This window comes from Natator depressus, chromosome 6, assembly GCF_965152275.1.
Source record: "Natator depressus isolate rNatDep1 chromosome 6, rNatDep2.hap1, whole genome shotgun sequence".
NCBI lineage: Eukaryota > Metazoa > Chordata > Testudines > Cheloniidae > Natator > Natator depressus.
Genome location: NC_134239.1, coordinates 47004617 through 47028643, shown reverse-complemented (window position 1 = coordinate 47028643; position 24027 = coordinate 47004617). Strand labels below are relative to the sequence as shown.

The 24027-nt window shown below is 40.1% G+C and overlaps 1 protein-coding gene across 1 annotated transcript in view; it reads left to right on the top strand.

Annotated features, from left to right (window-relative positions):
• The first annotated feature begins 2322 nt into the window (after nucleotides 1–2322).
• SLC6A5 (solute carrier family 6 member 5) overlaps nucleotides 2323–24027 on the top strand; it is a 55266-nt gene continuing 33561 nt past the window's right edge. Inside the window, exons 1-9 of the mRNA XM_074955197.1 lie at nucleotides 2323–2574; nucleotides 3764–4291; nucleotides 6083–6221; nucleotides 8772–8903; nucleotides 9364–9537; nucleotides 14393–14534; nucleotides 14967–15099; nucleotides 21309–21443; nucleotides 23366–23469. Coding sequence (XP_074811298.1) covers nucleotides 2572–2574; nucleotides 3764–4291; nucleotides 6083–6221; nucleotides 8772–8903; nucleotides 9364–9537; nucleotides 14393–14534; nucleotides 14967–15099; nucleotides 21309–21443; nucleotides 23366–23469 — 1490 coding nt within the window. The 5' untranslated portion in view covers nucleotides 2323–2571. The remainder of the gene's footprint in view (nucleotides 2575–3763; nucleotides 4292–6082; nucleotides 6222–8771; nucleotides 8904–9363; nucleotides 9538–14392; nucleotides 14535–14966; nucleotides 15100–21308; nucleotides 21444–23365; nucleotides 23470–24027) is intronic.

Sequence of the window (24027 nt, the reverse complement as noted above, 5' to 3'; positions counted from 1 at the left end):
CAGGGTCCACTCGCTGGTCTTTATTATAGGTAGCGTTTTGCATTCATTGGCTTTACTGAGAGCCTCAGCACTGGGATTAGGGGGCGCCTTTCGGCGTAAACTAAAGACAACGTCGGGTCAGCCTTTTGTATCTCTGTGCAGGGAACGAAAATTCCAATTAATTAGGATGCTGAGCGCGTTTTATTTTTACCAGCTCTGATTGGGTTTGCTTGGCAACTCTGGGAAAGTCGGTAATTGATCTATTGAGGAAAAGGAAAAGTTGTATGAAGAGCTCAAAGCTGTATTTCTTTTGGGGTGCCCCCCCTATTTTTCGTTTTGTAGCTGTCACACAGGTACACTATTAGTTACTTAATTCTGGTAGAACCCTGCTGGCTGCGGAAACTCTTTGTTCTATAACGTCTCCAGAATGCTCTTGTTTTCCCTCACAACTTTCTAACCCGAACTAGTTTTCTTCCTACGTCTTGTTTTCGAGTAACTGGGAAACAAAGGTACAGTTTCCCTTCCGAGACGTCAAACGTTTAGTTAGCTCCTCACAGCTGATGAAATAGAAAAGGTTAAGAATATTTCAGAAATTGGAATTCACCATTCAATTCCCGTCCTTTTAAAAAACAAAACAAATCAACCCTGTTTGTGGAAATCCGTAGGTATCTGGAAAAGGCACTCAATTCTCTCTAACCAAAAATACTCCTTGGATTGCGGGCTTGTCGCTTTTAATTTAGTCTTTGAATGTAAAGGTATTTCTATAATCTGAGGGGAAAGGTAACTGAACTAACGATCATTATCAGTTCCCTGCCTCGGAACAGGCTGGTAAAGAAATACTGAAAATATCACAGAAAGCTGCTGATGTACTGTTAAAATAAAATAAAACTAGATTCTACCCAGACTTCCCTCTATTTTCGAATCACTATAACTGGGGCGGGATGTGAAATACAGATATTTAAAAATTAAGTGTGTATTTTGAGTTTCAATATGTTTTAAACAACAGCAGAAGGAAGACTAAGCCTCTCCTTTAAAAGTCTGAGACTGTTTCATTTGAAAGTTTTGGAATGTGATAAACATTTCCAAGAAAAATGACATTTTCTGTTCTTAGTTGCTAGCCCCGACCTCCCTCACCTTGTGGTGCTTTTTATACTTTAGTCCTGCAGATGAATTTCTGCCTATGGCTGCAGTGGGAAGGTGTAATGCAAAGCCCCATGTTGAGTTATGATTGTGATGGGCAGTCCCTGCAGCTACTTGTATAGGGCTGGGTTGCTGCTGGAGTCTCCTGGGCAGAGCTGGCTGCAGGGGAGGAGCGCTCTTAAATCACCTGACTTGGAACGAAGACTAATTATGGCACAAGGCAGTAGGTAGTGTGGAAATAATGTGCGTTAATTATTAGTTTTTCTATTGAAATCCGGGTTAGTCTATAACAGAAGGGATGTAGCAGTAGCTTTTTTTAAAAAAAAATGTAATGTAAAGTTATATTTGCTCCCTATTAACAACAGGAGTACACTTCGGATTGACTACACTTGGCTATAACGTAGTGTGTGTATGGGGGGGGGGAGATTGGGAGGAAATAGAGGGCATATACTTTCAAATGGAAGGACAGAGAGAGTGTTGTTTAAGGCACATCGAGATTTGTCAAAAGTAGATGTTATGATTACTTAGTTTCAAAGCAATTACACTTTGTGCTCAAATGCATTGAGCAGCCTCCCATAGCACCCACTTACGAGTGATTATTAAATGCATCGATGGATTCCTTCACTGGAAAATCAATTTTATCGCCAACTTCATATCTTGACTTCTAAAGAGTTTTCGTCTTGCTTGTAAAGGACAACATCTAAAACTGCACTGAACGTTGCATTCCCTCCCTCCCCCGCCCAACTGCAGTGAAGAGGGTCTTGATGGAAAGAAATATTTCTTTACTAAGATGATTAACTTTGTGGGGTCATTGCGCTTTGATTTGTTTAGGTAGGGCTTTCACCCCTCTGTGGTGCAGTAATAATAAACACGTTAACTTGTTATTGTCTAATAGTGTAAAGTGAGGTGGAGGAAGAAGCCACTCTAAGTATTATATGAATAACAATGTTTTATTGTTGGAATCATTGTCAGATGCAGAGATCCAGGGACAAGGAATATCGAATGCTGAATCAGAAACAATAAGAACGAGAGAGAGAGAGGGATGAAAGGCTTCTTCTCTTGGCTCTTCTGCTTTGGGTGCAGTAGGACGTGTTTCTCACATGTTCCTCCTAATTACCAGCAAGAAAGTTCTGCTCTTGCTGGGTTTGGTTTAGTAGTCAGCCCCATATGAATCACATTGAACACGCAATCCCACTCGTACCTGAGTGACAGCTAGCCGGCGCTCTGGCTTCTTCTTGTCCCTTTAAAATCTGAATCCAAGGGTAATGATTTATCAAACTCTTATTATCAAGAAAATGTCAAACGAAGGGCACCTTGCTCTGCACTGACGCAAACCCAATCTTTCCCAAGGAGCTATAGAAAGCTTTGCTCTTGGCTGAGCAAAATTCAGTCTATCAATCGCCTGTACTGCTGTTTTTACCTCCACCAGTTCAATCTGTTGCTATTTAAGACATGGTAAGTGCTTCTTTTTCCGTTTTTGAGATGTGGTGAAGGTGTGTGTGGCGGGGGGGGGGGCAGTTTTTTTTTAGAATTTACTTTGGCTATACTCTATGTAGTTTCTATTTGTTAATTTCACATATTACTTCATGTAGAGAGTAACCGTCATGCAAAAGTATTCTGGGTTGTAGGTGAAGGAACTTGTTTCAAATGGGAACTGTCCAGGGTTCTGAAAGGCTACTTTCCGCTATGGAAAAAACCTTCACAACCTATAATATAGCCAACATAAGAAAAGAAAGGGAACGTATTCAGAAACGTATGTACTTCAGAGCTCAGTAAAATCGCTGTCGAGCTCTATGCAGATGTTTCATTAGCTGACACTGTGTGGGTTTGGAGATTGTTAAAGATAAGAATACATACAAAGAAAACTGCATCGGGCACTTTTCTTCCTTTGAAATATGACAGTGTAAAACAAAAAGGGGCACACATTTTTAACAAGAAATTGTCAAATGGTGAGATTTACCAGCTTGTTTGGTTGAGTATTGCTAGTTACAAACAATCAGGCTATCTGCTATTTTCGAAAATTTTAGATCTTTAAAACGAGCATGATTTCGAAAGCTTATTTTAGAATAATAAGCCAGCATTTGTTATGGTATAGAATATCCCTTCATCGTGTTGTCTTTTTTTCAATATTTAGAATGAATGTAGTAACTTCACTGGGCATATCGGGAATGCTAACCAATACTATTCCGTTTGGTTCCAGCATCTCTAGCTGCCTACAGGGCAGCTTGTTTATTGCCTATAAAAAAGCCAGTGTGCATTGTTGAATGACAGAAAGGAAATGGGGCGTAAAATTAAAGAATCTTTCTGCAACGGTGATAGGGGAAGGGAGCATTCTACAGTCGTGATGTGAAATCCAACAAGGTTTGGAGGCGCAGAGCTGTGGAAACATTGTGTAGAATTACAGGTTTGCAGTCTCTATTATTTTTGTCTCCCGGTTATCTTCTCAGAATATTAGCGTTTAATGTGATAAGGCGACCGAGGAGAGCCGTGTAGACTGAAAATACTGCAAAACGTTCCTAACCACTGTTACCAGCAAAATTGCATCGCAGTTTTATGCACAGTGCTTATTTGTGAAAAATCAAAAAACAAAATCTCAACGCTTTTTTTGGGGGGGGGTGTAAAGTATGTTATGTTGTCATTTTAGGATTACACCAGTCAAAAGGATATGAACAAGCAGCTTGTCAACAGCCCTGAAACAGTTGCCCTTGGACAAATTGAAGGTGAGGGAGTTATACGAACCAGCCCCGAAAATGAGCAGCAGAACCTACCTTCAAAAGCCCCATCCCAGTTGGCCAAGGTCTCCAGATCTCTCTCCAGCGACAACAAAATCTCTCTATCTGAAGAAGCCAAACAGAACGATTTTGAGAGGACCAAAATTGGGATCTGCAAGCTCAGCAGCACCCCAGTCCAAGCCAACTCCACCACCCGAAAGGATTCTGTAGAAACCTTTCCGCTAAAGAACATCCCCAGTGCAGGAAACCAAGGGCAAGCCAATATTCTTCACTGCAAAATCCCCCCTTTGCAAAGCACAGACGGCGAAGCTAATCAAAGTCTTGGTAAGAGCACACTGGAGCAAAACAATGCCAACAGCGGTTGGGTGACCATGAGCCAGAGCACCGTGGTTCTGGGCACAGATGGGAACACTTCTGTTCTGCCTGGCAGTGTTAACGGGGTAAGTTATTTCTCTGTCGCTTTCCCCATCTCTAAGTGAACCGCGTGGATCACATGTGTGTTGACACATTGAGCAAAGCTCGTTGAAGTACATATGTATTTGGATTCCAAGCTCTAAATGCCTAACACAAAAAAGGCTGAGTTGGGCACAGTCCAAGGGAGTAACTACTGATAATCTCTCCCTCTCAAAAGGGCCCCTTTATAGAAAGAAAATGGTGTGACTGAAATTATGCGACGGGAGTCTCTTTACTGCTGATTAATAATAATTTGTTAGCAATATGAACATGGATGATCGATAGTTCCAAGCTAATTCAAAGGCGGGTATTGAGCGGTGCCTGCCCCTAAAGCTCAGCTGCAATGGGGTGGTTCTCTTAAAATGGGCGATAAAAATGATCCGAATTTGCCTGGAACGAAATAACGAAGCTCAGAACACTTGTGGTTGAATTCGGTTGCACTTGGTCTCCTTCACGCTAGGAGGAAAAGTTTGTTTACCTAGTTTTTTTCAGGTCCACTCCCCCTTTCTGGCATCAAATGCCCAGAGATTGCCTTGCCATTCACTGGCCCCGTTTATAAAGGCTTTGCATTGCGCTATCACCTCTGCGAATGTTATTGCCCGTTGTAACGCATTGGAAGCTGTAACCAAAAACAAGAACAAAATCAGCCAGCCATTCCGCAAACCCTACCAAACCTGTCCCTGACCAGCCACCGGGCTGGGATTGGTGATCAATCATTCCCTCTCAGGCAGCTCAATCGTTATTTAGGATCAGTGAGCGGCTCCCAGGCATTGCTGAACGATGTGAAAATGTGGCTAACGCGCACCTGACACTCTCCCCTAGCAGGGGCCTCTCCCAGTGGATTATAATCTGGGAGACAGCCTTATCCGGGGTTCAGAGCTCCTTGGTATTACCAATGCGATAGGAATGGCGCTGCGCTTTCTCTTCCACATAGACTGGGGACATTGATATTTAAGAGAGGCGGCCCGGGGTCATTCAACAAAGATCTTTTGCTGGGGTGGGGTGAAGCGGGAGAGAGCGAGAAGGCCTAGCTTTATACTAGACTAAAGGATGTTTCCATGCTACCAAACCGTGGTGGTGGTGGTGTTCTCCTGACTCTACTGGTGCGCAGGATCTGACTCCTGAGGACCAATCAGCTTTGTCTCACTGCGGGATCCTTCTCCTTAGAGCAGCACGATCAGCAGAAGAGCAAAGCCTCTCAGCTACAAGCCAAATATATCTGACCTGGGTTAGATTTTTTTTTCCCCAGAAAGAATCGCAACAGAAATCAGTTCTCTGCCCATCGGTCAGGGGCTGGAATGAAAATTCAGGGCCCTAGAATTTAAATATCAGATACACCAGGAGAAAATTCAGGACTGTTCATTGAACTCACATGGAAGGATTAAGAAGCACTGGGCCGAATAGTTCTCGCTATCACCAATCCCTCCTCAATTTGAAACAATGCCCAGACTGAGGTCCTCTGTTGCTTCCACTGAAATCAATGACAAAAATCCTCAACAGGAACCAGATCCAGAGCTAGGTGATTGTATGCAATGAAACCGAGAGAGCACAGAATTATTGGTGTAGACTGCATGGGGGGTGGGAGGGTGAAGACGAGGAGTCTGCTTGTTATATATAGTAATATCTCTTTGTATTGGATGTTTTCTCTCTCACACCTTCCCGCAGCAGCTGGTCTGTAATAATGTCCTCTTGCGGGGCCAGCTAATTGCAAACCTGATATTTTTGTTTGTCAACATGGCTGTTTTCAGATCAATGTGTTTTTCCTCTTCACCCTTCAGGATGACGATAAAGGGGATGAAAATAAAGCCCGAGGGAACTGGTCTAGCAAGATGGACTTCATCCTCTCCATGGTGGGTTATGCAGTGGGGCTGGGCAATGTCTGGAGGTTCCCGTACCTGGCCTTTAAGAATGGGGGAGGTATGGCTTTTCCTGTCTTTATACACCCTGCTGCTCTTCAAGCGATACTGAGCCAGCAAATAACTTGTCGGGGCGGGGAGGGGTGGGGGAAAGGGGAGGGGGGCGAGAGGAAAGTGCCTGGGAAAAGACCTCCCCCAACACCTGCTCTTCAAAACATAGCAACGACTATCCTGTGTCAATCAAAGATTTAGGGCTACACCAGACCATCGTTTTTTAAAAGCTAAAATTAACTTTATCAATGGCCCTTAGAAAATAGCATGTTCTTAGCATTTTTTAGAGGAGATGCTTTCCTAGTTAATACTGGCCAGAGACAGAGGAAATGAACAAACAGGTTGATAAAATTTGAGCAACGGATTTCACTTGACTAAGAACATTCCAGCCAAAGTACAAATAAAAACAAAATAAATATGTGAATTTAAATTCAATCGCCCAGAAGCGGTTCTAATCCAAATACTTGGCTTTGGAATGCGAAGGTAAAACAGGAACCCAAAGTAAGTATAAAATAAGGGGAAATCTCTGCCAAATCTGAATCAAAATCAACCCTCAATAATATTTTAGGTTGAACTGCGCATTTATTTTAAAACCCATTCCGCTACCCGAGAAATAGTAATTTTTAAAAAGTCTGAATAATGTTCAGCAAAGTAACACACACATAAAATGTGATGAAAAAGCAGTGTGCAGTTCTGTGTTGCTTAAACCGTTTTATTATAGAAAACGCAATTTGACTTAAACATTGAATTCGATTAAAATAGTTTTTTCTGTTGCGTCCAACGAAGTCTTACAGACAATTAGCGGGCTTTTTTTAAAAAAGAAAAACAGTTGCGGTAATCAAGCTACTCTTAGACTTACCACTGTCATAAGGTAAAATATCGTGGACGCGTGTAATTGTTTAAAATACCAGAAAGACTAAAAATCCTTCAGTTTGTGAGAAGTGGATCATTCACATTTCTGCCAAAGAATGAGTTACTGAACTCCGCTATATAAAGGATGTACAGTGAAATTCCTTTATTAATTTTATAAAAGGAAATGTATAGGAATTTCACTGTACATCCTTTAAATAGCGGAGTTCAGTAACTCATTCTTTGGCAGAAATAAGTGTATGTAAAATTATGGGTTTTATTCCGCCCCCCTTTTTAAAAAAATCACATTTTCCGCACGTATTGGAGTTTACTGTGAATATGATAAATCAAGGATCGTACTGAATTTGGTATTTTCTTACTGGATGAAAACATGTTTATCTTATGACAGTCAGAATCTAGGGCTTCATCTTTTCCCTATTGCACTCAAGCCGATACAGTATTTTGCCATGGAATGTGTATGTGCCTGTGTGTATATTCTCTGCATATATCGAACTGTGCATTACCGAATTGCACACAACCATAAATCCTCCCCTTTAAGAGCAGTTTTCCTGCAGTCGTGAGACTAAACTCTTTGAAAGGGATCCCTAATAGTTTAAATCACTGATTTGGAAATTATTTGGAAATAAACTCCAGGAATGCAACCAATATATATTTAAACAAACTTTTATCCTCATCAAGGAAGCAGCCAAGATGAATAAGTGACTTTTCCAAAGAAGCCCATTTAGTGCCTTGAGATCTGGCTCACCTGCTCTGGCAGTAGTTAGTAACTGTCTATAGTGGAGGTCACGCAAATTCGTGAAGCCTTCCATACAGAGGTTCTGCTGGGAAGTCTTGTATGTACGGCATGTAATGACTCTTCCCAAGCCTTTCTAGGGTTTGCTGGCGTTAACCAATTTCCTGTTGAATACAATTGTGTTATTAGAAAGATTAAAAGAAAAAAAGACAGACAACATCGGAGAGGGACAGCGACTGGCACTCTCTTTGTTACCCCTTCTGGGCGAGCACCACCAGCTCAGCTGTTACAGAAGAGCACACAGATGAGCATGGCTCATCTCAGCCTCGATTTAGATCCCTTGTTCTAATACACCAGGATCTCCGCAGAATGGGTGTAAAGTTGCCTTATCCCCCACACTGATCACTCCAGGTGGTTGCACTAATGACTCTTGCCCTCACGCTCACCTGAGACTGGTTCCTTTCAAACACAGACAAGGAAGCAAGACACAGTTGCAGTTTGATGATGAGGGGAATTAACCCCGATTTAATTAATTAGCGTCACCACCTGCAGCGAGCCTGGTATTCATTTCTAGGCAAAATAAGAAACCCTGGAATGTGGCAAAGTATAGAAATAAATTCGTAATGCTCCTGGAGAATGAATAAGGAGCGATTCAAATAATTAGAACAGGACTTTTCTCAAGACACCGTACTAGCCCTTCTTAATGAGTTAGTCAAACGCATGGCGGTGACCAGTATGTTTAAGATGCATTTACTGAAACAAAACGCCCTACAGTGTCCCCTCTAAACAAGTACGCGGTGTTCTTTTTCATAGGCTAATACTCGATTGGAGTAGGTTCTCTTAAGGCTTCCTAAATACCACGAATCTTTGTTAACTTGAATGCTGTTTGATGCTGAGAATTACACAGTTTGAGCACTTTCTCGCTGCAGTTCAGATCTTTCTTCTCTTTCCCCCAAGGTGCATTTCTCATCCCCTACTTGATGATGTTGGCTCTAGCTGGAATACCCATTTTCTTCCTGGAAGTTTCATTGGGGCAGTTTGCTAGTCAGGGACCTGTGTCTGTCTGGAAAGCTATCCCGGCCTTACAAGGTGAGCCTCAGCCTCCCTCTCCCCATCTCCCTTTATCTTTGAGGGAACTTCTGTCGAGAATTTTGAGTTGCCTGAAGCTTTAACAGACATTTGTAAAGGACTTTATTTGGTATGGCATTGTCACTTGAACCATGCATTGCAGTCTTCACTTGACCTTGCCCTCTTTCTTAGGAAATTCAAGTAATATTTTGTGTTAGATTTCACAATTATATCGTTATTTTATATAACAGATTTTGAAAAAATATAGACTGATCTGTATTCAATAAGTGACTTGCATAGCCAACACTGGGGTGTTGTTGCTGGGCCACCTGTGAAATGTTTTTTGCATGTGCAACAGCTGAAAAATGTCTTTCTGTTTATGATAGGTCAGGTTTGGATATTTTACAGTCCATTGATAGTATATGTTTGTAATCATGAATACATATGATTGTACTAGCCTTTCGTCTCCTTTCTTTTTCAGGCTGTGGCATTGCTATGCTGATCATCTCTGTTCTAATAGCCATATACTATAATATTATTATGTGCTACACACTTTTCTACCTTTTTGCATCCTTTGTCCCTGTATTACCCTGGGCTTCCTGCACCAACCCTTGGAACACGCCAGGCTGCAAAGATAAAAACAAACTCTTATTAGGTAAGTTTTGACACGCTTTTAAAAAAAATTATGTTAAAGAACATTCCTTACAAGTTGGATCGGAGGATATTTTGTACCTATGAAATTTATTAGGGACTAACACTGCAGTCCTTATTTCGACAACACTCCCACTGAAGTCAGATCCTGAATATCATTAGCAGTGTCATTTGATGCAGTTGGTTTAAAGTAATCTTTATAATCATGCACTCTTGTCTCAGATCTGTTGGTTAAATTTTGTTTGCTTGTTTTATGTTGGAAAAAATTCAATAATAAAAAAGGCCCAAAATGACCTTTTGGCCAAAATGGATTTTTGTCAAATTTTTCCAGTTCTTCAATGAAAAATTGGAAGCTGGAAACCAAAATATTATTAGTGAAAAGTTTTGGGCTTTTTATGAAAACCTACAATTTTTACCAAAAGCCAAAGAATTCACTGAAAACAGGTTTAGAAAACAGAAACAAAATCTAAAAACTGAAAATTAGTAGGGGGAAAAAGTTTTTACACTTCCCACAAAAATAAATGGCATTTTTATCAGCTCTTTTTAACAGTAATATGGTAGTTGCAAGTTCCTTTTAGGTTCCTTCCATCTGTGCTTCCAATATCAGATGAATTTTAGTGCACTCAGACTGGAAGTGCTATGGCAGTCACCTGCTTGTGCCGTGGAGCATTTCAATGAATCATTTATGATTAGGTATTATTTATTAAGTGCTGTTTATAAAATCTCTTTAACACAACAAATAATTTTTAAAACATTTTTTGGGAGGGTGGGGGGTAGAAGACACACATGTAGTGGTTGATTCAGTACTGACAGGCTCAGTTGAGCCAGTTTCACCCACAAAGTAATCCCACTGCTTTAATTTCTAACTCACCAGGAATAAATCTTTCCCCAAATGTATGATCATTGCACAAGTTTCCTTACTGATCTGCTGGAGCAAAGCAGGCTAGAGTCACATGCTTCATTTTATGACTATGACCACTGTACAATCCACCAAAACTCTGCTGTAGCCAGTTTAGGGCCCTGCCCAAATTTCATGTAAGTAAATGGAAAGGCTCCCATTGACTTCAATAGGCTTCAGATCTGGGCTTTTATAAAGTTGATACATTCAATATTAATTGAAGTATTTACATTGATTCATATTTTTAAACAAACTTACTTTAACTATGTTTGCCTCTCTATTGTGTCTGAGTCCTGAAAATATTCTAGCAAAGGAGAATGCTAGCAAGAATGGTCACTTGCTCATTACTCAATAGTGGATTTTAAGTGGCCGTTTAAGGAAAGCCAGTTTCCAATTTGTAACTGGACTGTTTAGCCTAAGTACCTGATTCCAAGAGTTTCATTTTGTCAGGGAAAGGGAACCTACTAAGTTGCTTGTGTATCCAATCTAGCTTGCATTGCAAGTCTTAAAAACTCACAATACACTATGCACACAGATTCAGAATTATTTACAGACATTATTCAATACCTAATTTCAAATAACTAATAAATTCAAGAAATCCGTGACCTGTTAGTGAATGATGCACAAACTGGATAGGGAGAAAAATTAATGGAATACATTACAGCTTATGATTTATTTGCTCAGCTTTACAGGATACAATGGCAACATAATAAGAAACAAGGACATTGCTTCTGAGGTTTAAACCCCCATGTTGTATGGATATAGGGCTCCAAGGCACTAGGGTAATACACATAACTGATAATAACTAGAATAATGAGTTAGGGAAATTTTAATAATTACCGATCATGCACTGGAGGTCTGAACTCTTAGGATTTGATCCTATACTGTTGATGTCAATAGAAAAGGGCACTTAGGGACCAATTTCACAATGGAACCACAGGGACAATTTCAGTCCTGATGCAATCTCAGTTGTTTCGATGGAGTTGAGTGCTTATGCAAGGGTTGCATTTGATCCATAGTACAATCTGATTCATACTTCTAATGTTCTGAAGTCTGTTTTTCACCTCTGCCTGGGATCTCCAGATAAGCAGCCCCCCTTGTCTTTTTTCGCACCTAGCAAAGACAGCTGCTGAACTGTGTGCTAATTCTGTAAAGCCAATGAATGATTTTCATTGATATATTTGCTTGAAAATTTGTAAACATTGGCCTCTTTTAAAGGTGAAAATGTAAAGCATTAAACTCCCTTAAAAATATTTAATTTCCTCGATGTCAAAGAAGCCTGAGAAAGTACAATCTGAATGCAGTGCTATGGCTCCCATTCAGCAAAGCACTCGAGCAATGTGCTTATCCTTATGTATGAATTGCCCATGGAAGACTGTGTGACTCCTCAGGTGCTTAAAGTTAAGCATGGTCTTAAATGGGTTGTTAAATATGAGGGCATTATCTCATAAAGATATAGCACAGGGATGATCAGATCTCATTTTAAGGATCATTTATTTCTATTTGTAAAGTTAGGGAGTGCCAACTGCAGGTTTTCCTATTGGTTTAATGTGATCAATTTCTCTGGCACACTTATCCTTCAACTTGCTCAGCAACTGTAAGGTTTTGTCTATCTTTAAAAAATAGTGTCAAGTCTTGAAAGGCCAGAGATTGGTTTCAGCTTTCTTCTACAGAAAAACAAGCACAGTTATCACTGGACTCAATTAAATTGCTCTTGTCTTTCCTGATTTCAAAAAAGTATGATTTTAATTATTAATGTTTGTCCATGTAAATGTAATTTCTTGTTAACATCTTCCAAGGTAGCGTAACCATTATTTCTGTTATATGTTTGGTTTTGATCAATAGCACTGCACGAGAAGACTTTTATGTGTACATGACTGCAGGGGGCTTATACGTGAAAGTACAATTGTGCCCTCTGCTGATTTTAAGAGGATAGTGCAAGGAAACCAAAAGCTTTCCAGAACTAAGCTATCAAACATTAATGCTGTGCAGAGTTGCTGCAGTGCAGCAAAAGTGACCTTAGGTGTCATCCTATAAAACCTACCAGGGAGCTGGTTGCAGTTAGATGTGTAGCTTAATATTTTCTGTTTGTTGCATGGATTTCAAAGCTACTTACTGTTGTGCCCATTGTGCTATGGCTCTCTAAGGCTTATTCTCATGGGAAATGGGGAGAGATGATTCTCATACATCTGTATAATATATTCTGTGTGTGTCGGCAAGGTGTATGTGTAAAGGCACACATGGTTTTAGATTGGATTGGAAGGTTTCCTTTAAATAGAAATTTTAATTATTGTGTCTTGTATATTTGTGTACTTTGCATGCACAGATAGTCACTATAATAATAATTCGATTTAAGGAAAACCTTCCAATCCAATCTAAAACCGTGTGCACCTGTACATATACTCCTTGCTCTCACCCGTGCGTGCAGGCATGCACGCTCACAGGGAATATATTATACAGAAGTATTAGAATTGTCTCTCCCCATTTCCAATGAGAATAAGCTTTAGAGAGCCATAGCACTATGATCACAACAGTAAGTAGCTTTGAAATCTGTGCTACAAACAGAAAATATCAAGTTATACATCTAACTGCACCAAGCTCGTAGTAGGTTTCAGAGGGTGACACCTACGGTCACTTTTGCTGGTCTCCATATCCTCTGCAGGTAGAGCTCAGGTGAACCATGGAAGTGGCAATATCATTAGTGTCTGGGGGAAGGAAGATGACAGCTCAACACATCCTTCTTTACTGGTTGCTTTGCAGTGTGACAATATCCATTTCAGAGAAGTCTGGGTTTTCCTCTTATCATTTCCTCTTACTATTATTTCCTTTTCCTCTTGAGCTTGGCTGTGTCATGCAATACAAATGGGAAGTGACACCCTGCTGACAATACTTAAACAGCTATAAAATATTTTTGTATTTCATGTTTCTTTTTTATGGTCTCAAATAATTATTAAAACTGCCAGTAATTATATCTTCAGGGAGGAGTTACAGAATCAGACTCATTCTGTGTAGTGTAACTGAACATAGTGGTTTAGAATTATGTAAGTTCTGAGTTAGGGAGTTTTTGAGCTTCAGAAGATAATATGGATAAATATTGAGAGAGAAAGAGAGACTATGTCAGCTGTCTGCTGGCAATTCAGCTTGTAAAATTTATATTTCCTACTCAAATGAAATACTCTTGAATTAACAAACTTGTTTGTTTTAAATTTGTTGATGATCTTTGGGAACGTTGGCAAAGACAGTCATAGCTGTAATCACAGGGGGTTTCAGTTCAAACAAAAGTAGCTCCAGATCACATATGGATCCAGATCCAATTTGAAGACCCTTAAAATCTGGGGGTTTTCAGATCTAGAATTTATTTGTATGTTGTAAGGATAAGCATTGACGTGACGCTTATATCGGAATCTAAAGTCACCCAGAATAGATCTAAGGTTTTGGTTTGGACCCATATGTGGCTAAGATTCAACCATATTATCTTAATTAATATTTACAGTGGTGTGTTTTGGAGTACAATTGTTTTTCATAGGTATAATTTTTGTTGGATCTCTGTCTCTGTATTTACATCTGCTTAGTGGATGGGACTCCTGGGTTCTGTTCTCAGTATTACCACAGATTAACATTGTCCTTGAATGAGTGAACTGGGGGTCAATTCTGCATTATTTGCTCACCCACATACCCATATCTCCCATTGACTCAAGTCCCTAAACCTCTCTGTGCCTTAGATTACCCATTGGTGAAAAAAAGGATAACAATGCCAACTATCTCAGATGGGTATTGAGTCTTAATAAAAATTATATTTATAAAATGATTTGAGATCCTTGTTTCAAGGTGCTATAGAAATGTAACATGTCACCATTACATAGATCTACATGATACAGTGTATGTTCAGAGTTGTCCCCATCAGTCTTGAAAATGTTTAGTCCAGTACTTTCCTTCCTTTATTGGTACCTTTTCTTAACAGATTCGTGCATCATTGGTGATCACCCAAAAATACAGATTAAGAACTCTACTTTCTGTATGAGTGCCTATCCAAACTTGACAATGGTTAACTTCACCAGCCAAGGAAACAAGACTTTTGTCAGTGGAAGTGAAGAGTACTTCAAGTAAGAACCCTATTTGATTAGAAAATGTCAGGTTATTTTTCTGCTAATAAAGTCTTGGGGTTAAATTGGGTGGGTCATTTATAATTGGTTCCAGAAGACTGGAACGACAGCATGTGAGAACTGACCTCCAGGCATGAAGGGTAAAAGAGCTAAGTTTCAAGAGAAAAAGGAGAATCTTTTTGTTTGTTTGTACAGCACCTTGCACAATGCGGTCCAGGTCCATGACTGTCTCTCTCAAGCACTGCCACTGCATATAAATAATAAACAACAATAATTATTAATAAAAGGTATAATAATGCAAGGTGAAATTCACTGAAGCCTTTGGGGTAGATCAGAGAAACTTTTCAGCACTATAAGCAGTGTCTAATGTAGATCCTTTTACACTGGGAGAATGCAGCTTGCAATCATTGTCACTAACTTTTTGACTCTCAGGTACTTTGTATTGAAGATTTCTGGCGGGATTGAATATCCTGGTGAAATCAGGTGGCCCTTGGCACTTGCTCTCTTTCTGGCTTGGGCGATTGTGTACACATCCCTGGCTAAAGGAATCAAGACATCAGGAAAAGTGAGAATATTTCTTTACCAGAGTAAACCAGTAACAGTACACTATGTTGCTTTAAATCCATAGCACTTATAGTTTAAGACAGTGAATCAGTTGGAAGTTGCTAAAAGGAAAAGTTTTATGGGACCTTACTGGAAGTTGAACTTACTAAGTACCATCACCAGGGCCAGTGGAAAACGGCAGGAAGAGATGCTGGTGTTACTCTATGGAACATTTTGAGAGGAGATGATCCTATGTTATGGGAAGTTTGTAAAATGATTTCATTTTGAATCCAGGCCTATGTTCCTTGTACACTCAAGGTTGGAGCTGGGCAAAATGTTTTGACAAAAACCATTTTTGTGCAAAAATGCAGATTTGGTGACATTGAAACATTTTGAAAATTTGTGTTGATTTCACTTGTTTTGGTAAACAATTATGAAAAAAATGAAATATTTCATTTTGATATTAAAAACATTTTGATTTTTGATTCAAATGATTTTTCATTTCAAAATCTCCTTTCACTTTAAGAAAATTTAAAAAATATTATTCTTAAAATCAAAATAAAACATTTTGTTTGACCAGAAACCATTTTCTTTCTTTTTGATTTGCCAACAATTTTGAAAAGTGCCATTTTTGGTTCAACTCAAAATGATTTTTTGGAATTGCCAAGGAACCAAAACATCTGTTTTTTGCCAGCTCTACTCAAGATTTCTGTTCACTTCAGGGGGAGTTCTTGGTGCAGGATTGTGTCCCAGAGGGTTAGCTTAACTTGGCAGTTCTCAAACTGTGGGTCGGGACCCCAGAGTGGATCACAAACCTGTTTTAATGGGTCTCCAGGGCTGGTGTTAGACTTGCCGGGGTCTGGACCAAGACCAAGCATGACTGCCCAAAGCTAAAGCCAAAGTGCAAGCCGCAACACCTGGGGCCAAAGCTCAAGGGCTTCAGCCCCTGGTGGCAGGGCTCAGGTTATAGGCCCCCCACCTGGGGCTGAAGCCCTTGGGTTTGGCTTTGCACCCTCTTCGCGTCCTGCAGTTGGGCTCGGGCAGGCTCACGCTTTGGTCCCCCATCCTGGGGTAGTGTAGTAATTTTTGTTGTCAGAAGGGTGTCGTGGTGCAATGAATTTTGAGAACCCCTGATAACTAAATTTCAGTTAAATGTTCTATTACCATTTGCTCCTACATTCCTGATTAACTAGAAAGCCAGGGGAAATTGGCACATCTTTTTGGTGGGATGTTCACTCCCAGATCTTCAGAGGCTTTAACAGTGATCCACTTCTTTTTAATGTATTTGGCAATTATGTTTCCAGGAGACTTGGACAACCTTTCATATTTCTGTTCAGTGTTCATAATTAAAGCCTCATTAACAGTTACAGTGACACTTATGCAGTTATGGGAAATGTCTATGCAATAACAATCATTTCTGTAGTCATGGAAATTAAGCAACTTCACTTCATAGACTGGGGGAATCAAGTTAAAATCTGAGTCCAGACACCCCTTGTTTCTCAGGAAACAGTCATTACAGTGTAGCTGTGGAATTTCAGACATGCCATCTCTTGCTAATTGATCATGAGAGGCACAATTTCTAACTAAGCCTCATTCATGATCTTGCGCGAGAACTCTCTGTCAGGAATTTTTTTTCAGGCACTGCACAAATGCGTTTCCAATCAAACAGGAGTTACCCCATCCTAAACAAAGAAATGTCATTTCTCCACCAGGAAGTTAATTCTAAAGTACTTTGAAGGAAAATGATAATTCATTCACATATCAGATAAACAAAGTTAACAAGCTACACCCCAGCCGGGAAGAGAAACTTCATCTGAGATAGAGGAAGAGGAGGGCCAACCATCAAATAAGCATCAACTGGAAAAAAAAAAAAAAACCACGACATATAGAGCTCTAAAAGTGAGGCTTCATTTTACTTAGAAATGCTATCAGCCGCCCCAGGTGTGGCCAGGGCTTCAGCTGTCAGCCCTGGGCAGCTGCTCCCCTGTCAGCCTGGGAAGTGGGAGAGGGATCCCCACTTCAGCACCCTCAGGCCTGCGGAGGGTGAAGAACCCTAAGGAGCAGAGGTGAGGCTGGAGGCTGCAGGGAGGGGGGCTGAAATGAAGAGGATGAGGGCTGGGGGGGCCTGTATTGATGATGGGGTGAGAGCTGGGAGGATGAACTGAGGGCAGTAGGGGTCGATACAGTGTGTGGGGGGGGGGGTTGAACTGAGGTAGTGGTCATGGGGACTAGGGGGCTGTACTGAGAGGGGTTGGGTGGGGAGAAAACTGCTAGGGGATTGGGAGACAGGATTAATTGCTGGACAGGAGTTGGGCAGATGTGAGGGTGAGAGCTCCTGCAGCAGAGGCCAAAAATCACCTTATACAGTACTTGTCGGGGAATGGGCAACGTTAATTGTCACATGCACACACCACGGGGAAGTTCAAAAATCAAGAGACTGACCTAAAAATACAATGTAATCTTTTTTTTTAAAATGTCATTTTAAGGCCAATCTCTTGATCTGGGGGGGTCCGACTCATGATTTTTGATCTCTTGAAGTTGGCCGTGCTGGAATTTCCAGGGGTGGGAGCAGGGCTTGGTCACTCCAAGTGTGATGGGAAAAGTTGCTTTGTGAAGGGTGTGGGCAAGGAGAGAGAAGATCTAGAAATGAATAAACTGAGACTTGTATGTAGTAATAAAACTGGTTCTTTTAATGAACCTAGAGTGCATGAAAAATTCTGGCTTGTCAGCACTGAAGATTGAAATTCTCCATTAGCCACAGAACAGGTTCAGTCTGGGCAGAAGTAACAAGGCTCCAGGGCCCTACCAGTCTGCCACAAGCAGATTGCCCATAGGGTTCACTTCCTGTAGGAAAAGAGGGTCATTCAGTCTTCAAGCCACTTGAGTTCTTGGTTTCCTTACTGTGATGGGGTGTCCACTCCATACAAGACCTGAAGGGGTCAAGGCAGCTAGATAGGCCAATTAATTGCTTAGGTTGCAGCTGGTGGAGGGGCCAGGGAGCAGAGATTAATTGGACAAGGCTCAGCTGGACAGGAACAGCTGGGGCTGAATAAAGCCCAGGAGCTGAGAGCAGAAAGGGGCTGTAAGGGAAGTAGTCTGCAGTTACTCTCTGGGAGAAGGGAGGTGTGTTTGGGGCTATAGAGGCAAGTAGCCTACAGTTGCTCCCTGGGAGTTGTGCAGCTGGCAAACCCAGAGAGGGGGGAGAGCCAGAAAGGTAGGAAATGCTCAGGGAAAAGCACCAAGGTATAGGATAGTGCAGACTTTGGCTGCTGATCAAAGGGCCTCTGAGCTGGAACCCAGAGTAGAGGGTGGATCTGCGTTCTCCTGCCAGCCACTGAGGAAGCAGCACAGACCAGGCAGAGGAGAGTGGACTGTCTGGGACAGTTCACCCTGAAAGACTTGTGATACCTTGGAAGGGGAGGACTATAGTGACCTGGCTCAAAGCTGCAGTTCCTGGAGCAAGAGGGGCTACAGGCTAGAGAGGGACAATAGGTGGAGAGATTGCCAGAGGAGGGCACAGCACCTGGTAGGAGCTAATCCTCAGAGTGGCCAAGAGGAGGCACCCTAGCAGTGAGTGGAGCCTGTGACACCTGCCAAGACTGTCAGGAAAGGTGCCAGTTAACGTGAGTTGTAGCAATGGATTTCTATCACTTGGGTAATCTGTTCACTGGGAACTAGACTGAGACTGTCAATTAATCTCCAAGTACTGAGTAGTCAATGTATTGCAGCATCATTCAGGGACTACTGACCTATTCTTGACTTGAATCAGTCATTTAGGCCTAGTCTATGTGAGAAAGTTGTACCAGTTTAACTTAAATAATTTTTTAAGCTCATTTAAGTTAAACTGCTGGAAACCCTCATGTGGACACTCTTACTTTGGTTGAAGAGGGATTTATTTCCATTTAGCTTAAACCAATTCTTAAGATAAACTGAAATGAGCCTGGCTTAAACTGAAATGAGTGTCCACAAAGACTTCTGTACCAATTTACCTAAATAGGTTTAAAATGACATATTTAAATCAGTGCAACTTCCTCATGCAGACAAGCCCTTAGAGATGAAAGGCTGGGCCATCCAGTTTTTCTAGTTACTGGGCTACCTTCATGTCTAGTGTTACTCTTCTGACATTAAAGGAGTTATACCAGGGGTGAATGGTGCCCAGGGTTTTCATAATAGTCCTGTGTCTCCAGTTGGGGTAGGGTGTTCGTTTGCTAGAATGCGCTTTTTAATCATGCTCCTTTTCAACTAGTACAAGCCAAATTTCAGATCTTTAAAAGCAATTTGGATGAAATAAAAGAAAGGGATGTAGAATTATCCCCTTTTTCTATTTTTTATTTTTTAATTGGAAATGTTCTTCTGCAAAGGCTGTCTACTGTAATACGGGAAGCCGTGCACTGAATTAGGAAGACAGACAGTGGCAATCTTAGTTTTCACCTGAATTAATTAGAAAAATGGCATATTTCAGGTATCTGAAACCTGGAGCATATTATTTTTCTTTTAACTGCAATTTTCCACTGGCCACAATCATAAGCTTTGCAACTGCATGCTCCTTTTGGATGAATAATTATTATTCAGTGAAAACGATATTCTTGTATTTCCAGTCAGATGTGTGTGTATTCTGGGAATAACTCAGTGCTGCGCTGTCTACTGCCAACTCAAAATCTAGGCATTTTTGAATTTTATTTTTTTTTGGAAGAGCTTAATATTAAGATTCCTAACCAGAAACCCCTCCAAATTTGCAGTTAGTCATGACTTATTCATTTGCTATGCATTTATATCAATATTAATTGTGATGTATTAATGTGCATGTTATCTATAACTGCGTTAATAATGTTCTGAGTGTTTATCAACTGAAGTTCCATGAAAAATGCTTCCAGTGTCCTTAAAGTCAATACAGATTTTGAGATTGTTTTCATTAAGATGTTTCTTCCACACATCCCATGATCACAAATATTCTGTGATTATACATATTTTCATAACTAAGTGATTTAGGACATAAAATGATTACCGCACAGATTTTAAATATTTACAGCAAAATGACCTGGGACAAGAATTATTTGCTGAAGAAATTCACGTACAATTTGGAATGAGTGAATACAGAAAATTGTGATCTGTTTGTAGGCTGAAAAAAGAGATGAAATAGTTTACTCAACAAATGTAATTAATTTATTTGCCCAGCACTAGACATTATCTGGTAATTAAATTATTTTATCATATTGTCTTTTTGGCATGGTTATGAACTATATAAATGATTATGCTTTGGCACAGTTGTAACTTTATATTAACACAGCAATGAGAAAAAAACCCAACGATATGGCCCCTAGGTGCTACATGTATTCCAATGAAACTCTCCAGCAGGGGTTCCTTGTACAAAAGCTTAGGAGACAGAGAGGAGAAGGCTGCCAATGGAGTAAGAGTGAGAGCAATTGCTGATCTGCAAATGGGTTCAAGTGAAATGGAAGCTGGGAAGGTATGTTCAAAAGTCCTCTCAGTTAAGGGGTTGAGGTGGAGGATCTCAGTCCCAATAAGAGATTCAGGAGCAGCAAGATATAAAATATTTCAGTTTTTAGACCCTAAACCATGGCCTCTAGCAGATCTTGACTCATTCAGCTTTTTTTAATATGACCAACTGGAAAAACTCGACATATCAAACTATGTGTGCTGAATAATTCATAATTAAATGATAGATCAAATGTGTTCAGATCATTAGATACTTAGGGCCTGATGCAAAGCTCATTGAAGTTAATGGGATTATTTTCAATGACTTCAATGAGTTTTGGATATATAATTCTTAAGAGGTGCAAACAACAACACTGCAGATTTAGCCAATATTGGAAAATGACATAGGCTAGATTCTTCATCAGTGTAAAGTGGCATAGCTCACTTAATTCTCATAGAGCTCTGTTGATTTACACCAGCTGAGGATGTTTGAATTTGGTTGTAAACTCCAGCTTTTCTCTCTCCTCCTTTTCCTCCTAACTATCTAGCACCCCAGCTCTCTGCACCTAATCTTTAGTGCCTTGGTTATTGCCACTAACAAGAAGTGGTGCAAAAGTGACAGCATTGTCAGGATCCCTGGGAAATAAACCTGTTGTCTTCCCACTCCGTTGCTCCTCTGGGCTAATGTGTCTGTGTATGTGGCTGGAAAATTGTTATTTCTAGGCAGTGGTGGACTACTCTTATTTTTGTCTCCTCATATAGATCCAAATCAATAACCTTTTGTGGTCTTTCTAGGTCGTGTATTTTACTGCTACATTCCCTTATGTAGTGCTCATCATCCTGCTTATCAGAGGAGTAACCTTGCCAGGAGCTGGGGCTGGAATCTGGTACTTCATCACGCCTAAGTGGGAGAAACTAATTGATGCTATGGTGGGCTCATTATTCCACTTACAACACTTTGATAGGGAAAATAAACTCATATAGACTTATTACTGTTTGTTACAAACATATCTGGAGTATTGGTGTTTGAAAATGTCATCTGTGAAATCTTGTTCTCAAATCACTAATTTATTGTGTGTTTCATTGTGTTACATTAAGAGAGTTACACACACACACACACACACCCCAACAGTCACTCTGTGTGTGTGGTATGTATAATGCATTATTTCATTTTCTATTAGAATATGTTATGTATATCTTAGGTGACTTCCCCCAAGCAGGGTGTTTCAGAATAGAAGTGTGATGAACGACACAAATTGGAGAAATAATAAGTAACGAAGAGGACAGGTCACTGATACAGAGTGATCTAGATAGCTTGGTAAACTGGAAGCAAGCAAATCATTTGTGTTTTAATATGACTGAATGTAAATGTATACTTCTGGGAACAAAGATAATCCATACTTACATACTAAGTTTAGGTTAGATTTTTAGCCATCAAATTCAAGTCTGAGCTAGGGTTGGAGTTCAGGTTCGGATAATTAACATTGAAATCAGTTCAGGTGTTGTAGCAAGATTTTTGGCTTCAAATTGCTGATATCTAAGGAAATCTGCCAATTTTCCAAGACGTAAATCATCTTCACTGACACGATGTTGGGCCACTGGCTATATCTGAAACACAGCTGGAAAATCATTCCCTTCTGGTTATGTTTTATGGGTTCCTTTTTTTCTTCATAGCCACTTTGCTTATATTGGATTGTTTTTAACCCTGTGTTGTTGCGAGTAGTAAATCTTTTCAGCTCCTCCAGTTTATACAGTGAAATAAGTGGACAGATTTCCAAAAAACTTCTGAAAATCTGTCCCATAAATGTCCCAGTGAGAGCTGCTGGGAGTGAAGCACTTTTGAAAATATGGCCCTTATTTAGGTGCCTAAATAGTAGATCTAGTTTTAAAACCCTTAACATTTTTAGATTTTAACAAAAATATTTTTTTTCAAGTTTCAAACAATCAAAATTTTGATGACATTTTTCAGTTAGGACAAAAACAACAATCCTCTTTACTGCTGGACACAAAACCCAACATTAGGACAAGTTTTGGTTCATTTGTGTTGAAAATAAAATATTAAAATTTTGACGCAATAAAATTATCAAACATTTGAAAAATGTTGACCTGCTGTCCTAAATGAGGTGCTGATCTCTCTTGAAAATCAGGCCACAACTGCAGTGCTAAGCATTTGAATATCAGGCCCATAAATGCATTTGAGGCCTATGCTCATGTTCTGTAGAAAATAACCTGTAATGACCTATAGCATGGACAGTGCTTGATATTTTTATTTTTAAAAGCCTTGATCCCAGGTATATTTTCATCTGATATGATGAAATTCAGACCTTGCTGGTGAGTGCCCACAACTCCCATTGAAACCAGAGCTGAACTTGGCTCATGGTGTCTAATTTAGTTAACACAAAGTAGAGTTACTTCCTTGCACCAAGAGGAGAAAATTCCATTTTGACTGGATTTGGGGATCTGATAGATAACCTACTGGTATTTGACTGAAGTTTTTTTTCCTCTAGATCTGCATTTTCTTTATTGAACACAGGTAAATCCATTCTGTACAAAACAGAATGGAATTCACTGAATAGCTGTTTTCTATATTTGCCAAAGGTTATATTCTCTCCTCAGGTAGGTGCATCATTCTTGTTCAAGCTAATGTCCAATTATCAAATAGGCACCATCCATTTGAGGGTGGAGTTTGGCCATAAATTGCTGTCTTATTAACATCAATTGTGTTTGAGTTTATTTAAACCATTGGTGTTAACACCTTGACTGTAATGTTTAATGGCACCATTGATTTCATTAGCCTGTCCAAAGCCCTTCACTGAAGCTGACTCTCTTTTTTTTCTCCTGTGCTTTCTTAGGTGTGGAAAGACGCTGCCACTCAGATTTTCTTCTCATTATCTGCTGCATGGGGAGGTCTAATTACTCTCTCTTCATATAACAAATTTCATAATAATTGCTACAGGTATGGAGAGGTTAAATCAATCAATATTATTCAAGACAGACCATTAAGTAGCTTAAATCCAAAATGTGATCTTCCTCTGATTTGTTGAAATCTGGTTGGAAAGGGTCCCCTTTTGTTGTAGTTTTTTATTTCAAAACCCACCACTCCCAAAATGTGCATTGAGCTCACCATAGTCCCTGTGGGACATTTGTTCTCATTACAAGCAGTCAGTCCCAGGATGAAAAGCAATCCAGAAAGCTGTCAAGGACTCTGGGCAGTGTCCTGAATTCCAGCAGAATTGATGATCTCCCCTGAAGGGCGACTCACGATTAGAATTAGGTTAGGGTCAACCTGTATTGAGAGATGTGTGAGTGGGTAATACTCAGTTTCTACTTATGTGATTCCTGTTTCTAACAAGGCTGCTTATTACTCTTGCAGTTTCATTTGCACACATGTTACATTTTTAAAAAAATCTCCTCAAGGTCACAAACTTAGAACCTTTTCTCCCTCCCCGCCCCCCTCCAAAAGTCTCCTATTTCATTGGTTGAAAAAGTTGTCCTCACTCAGATTAGTGTTTTC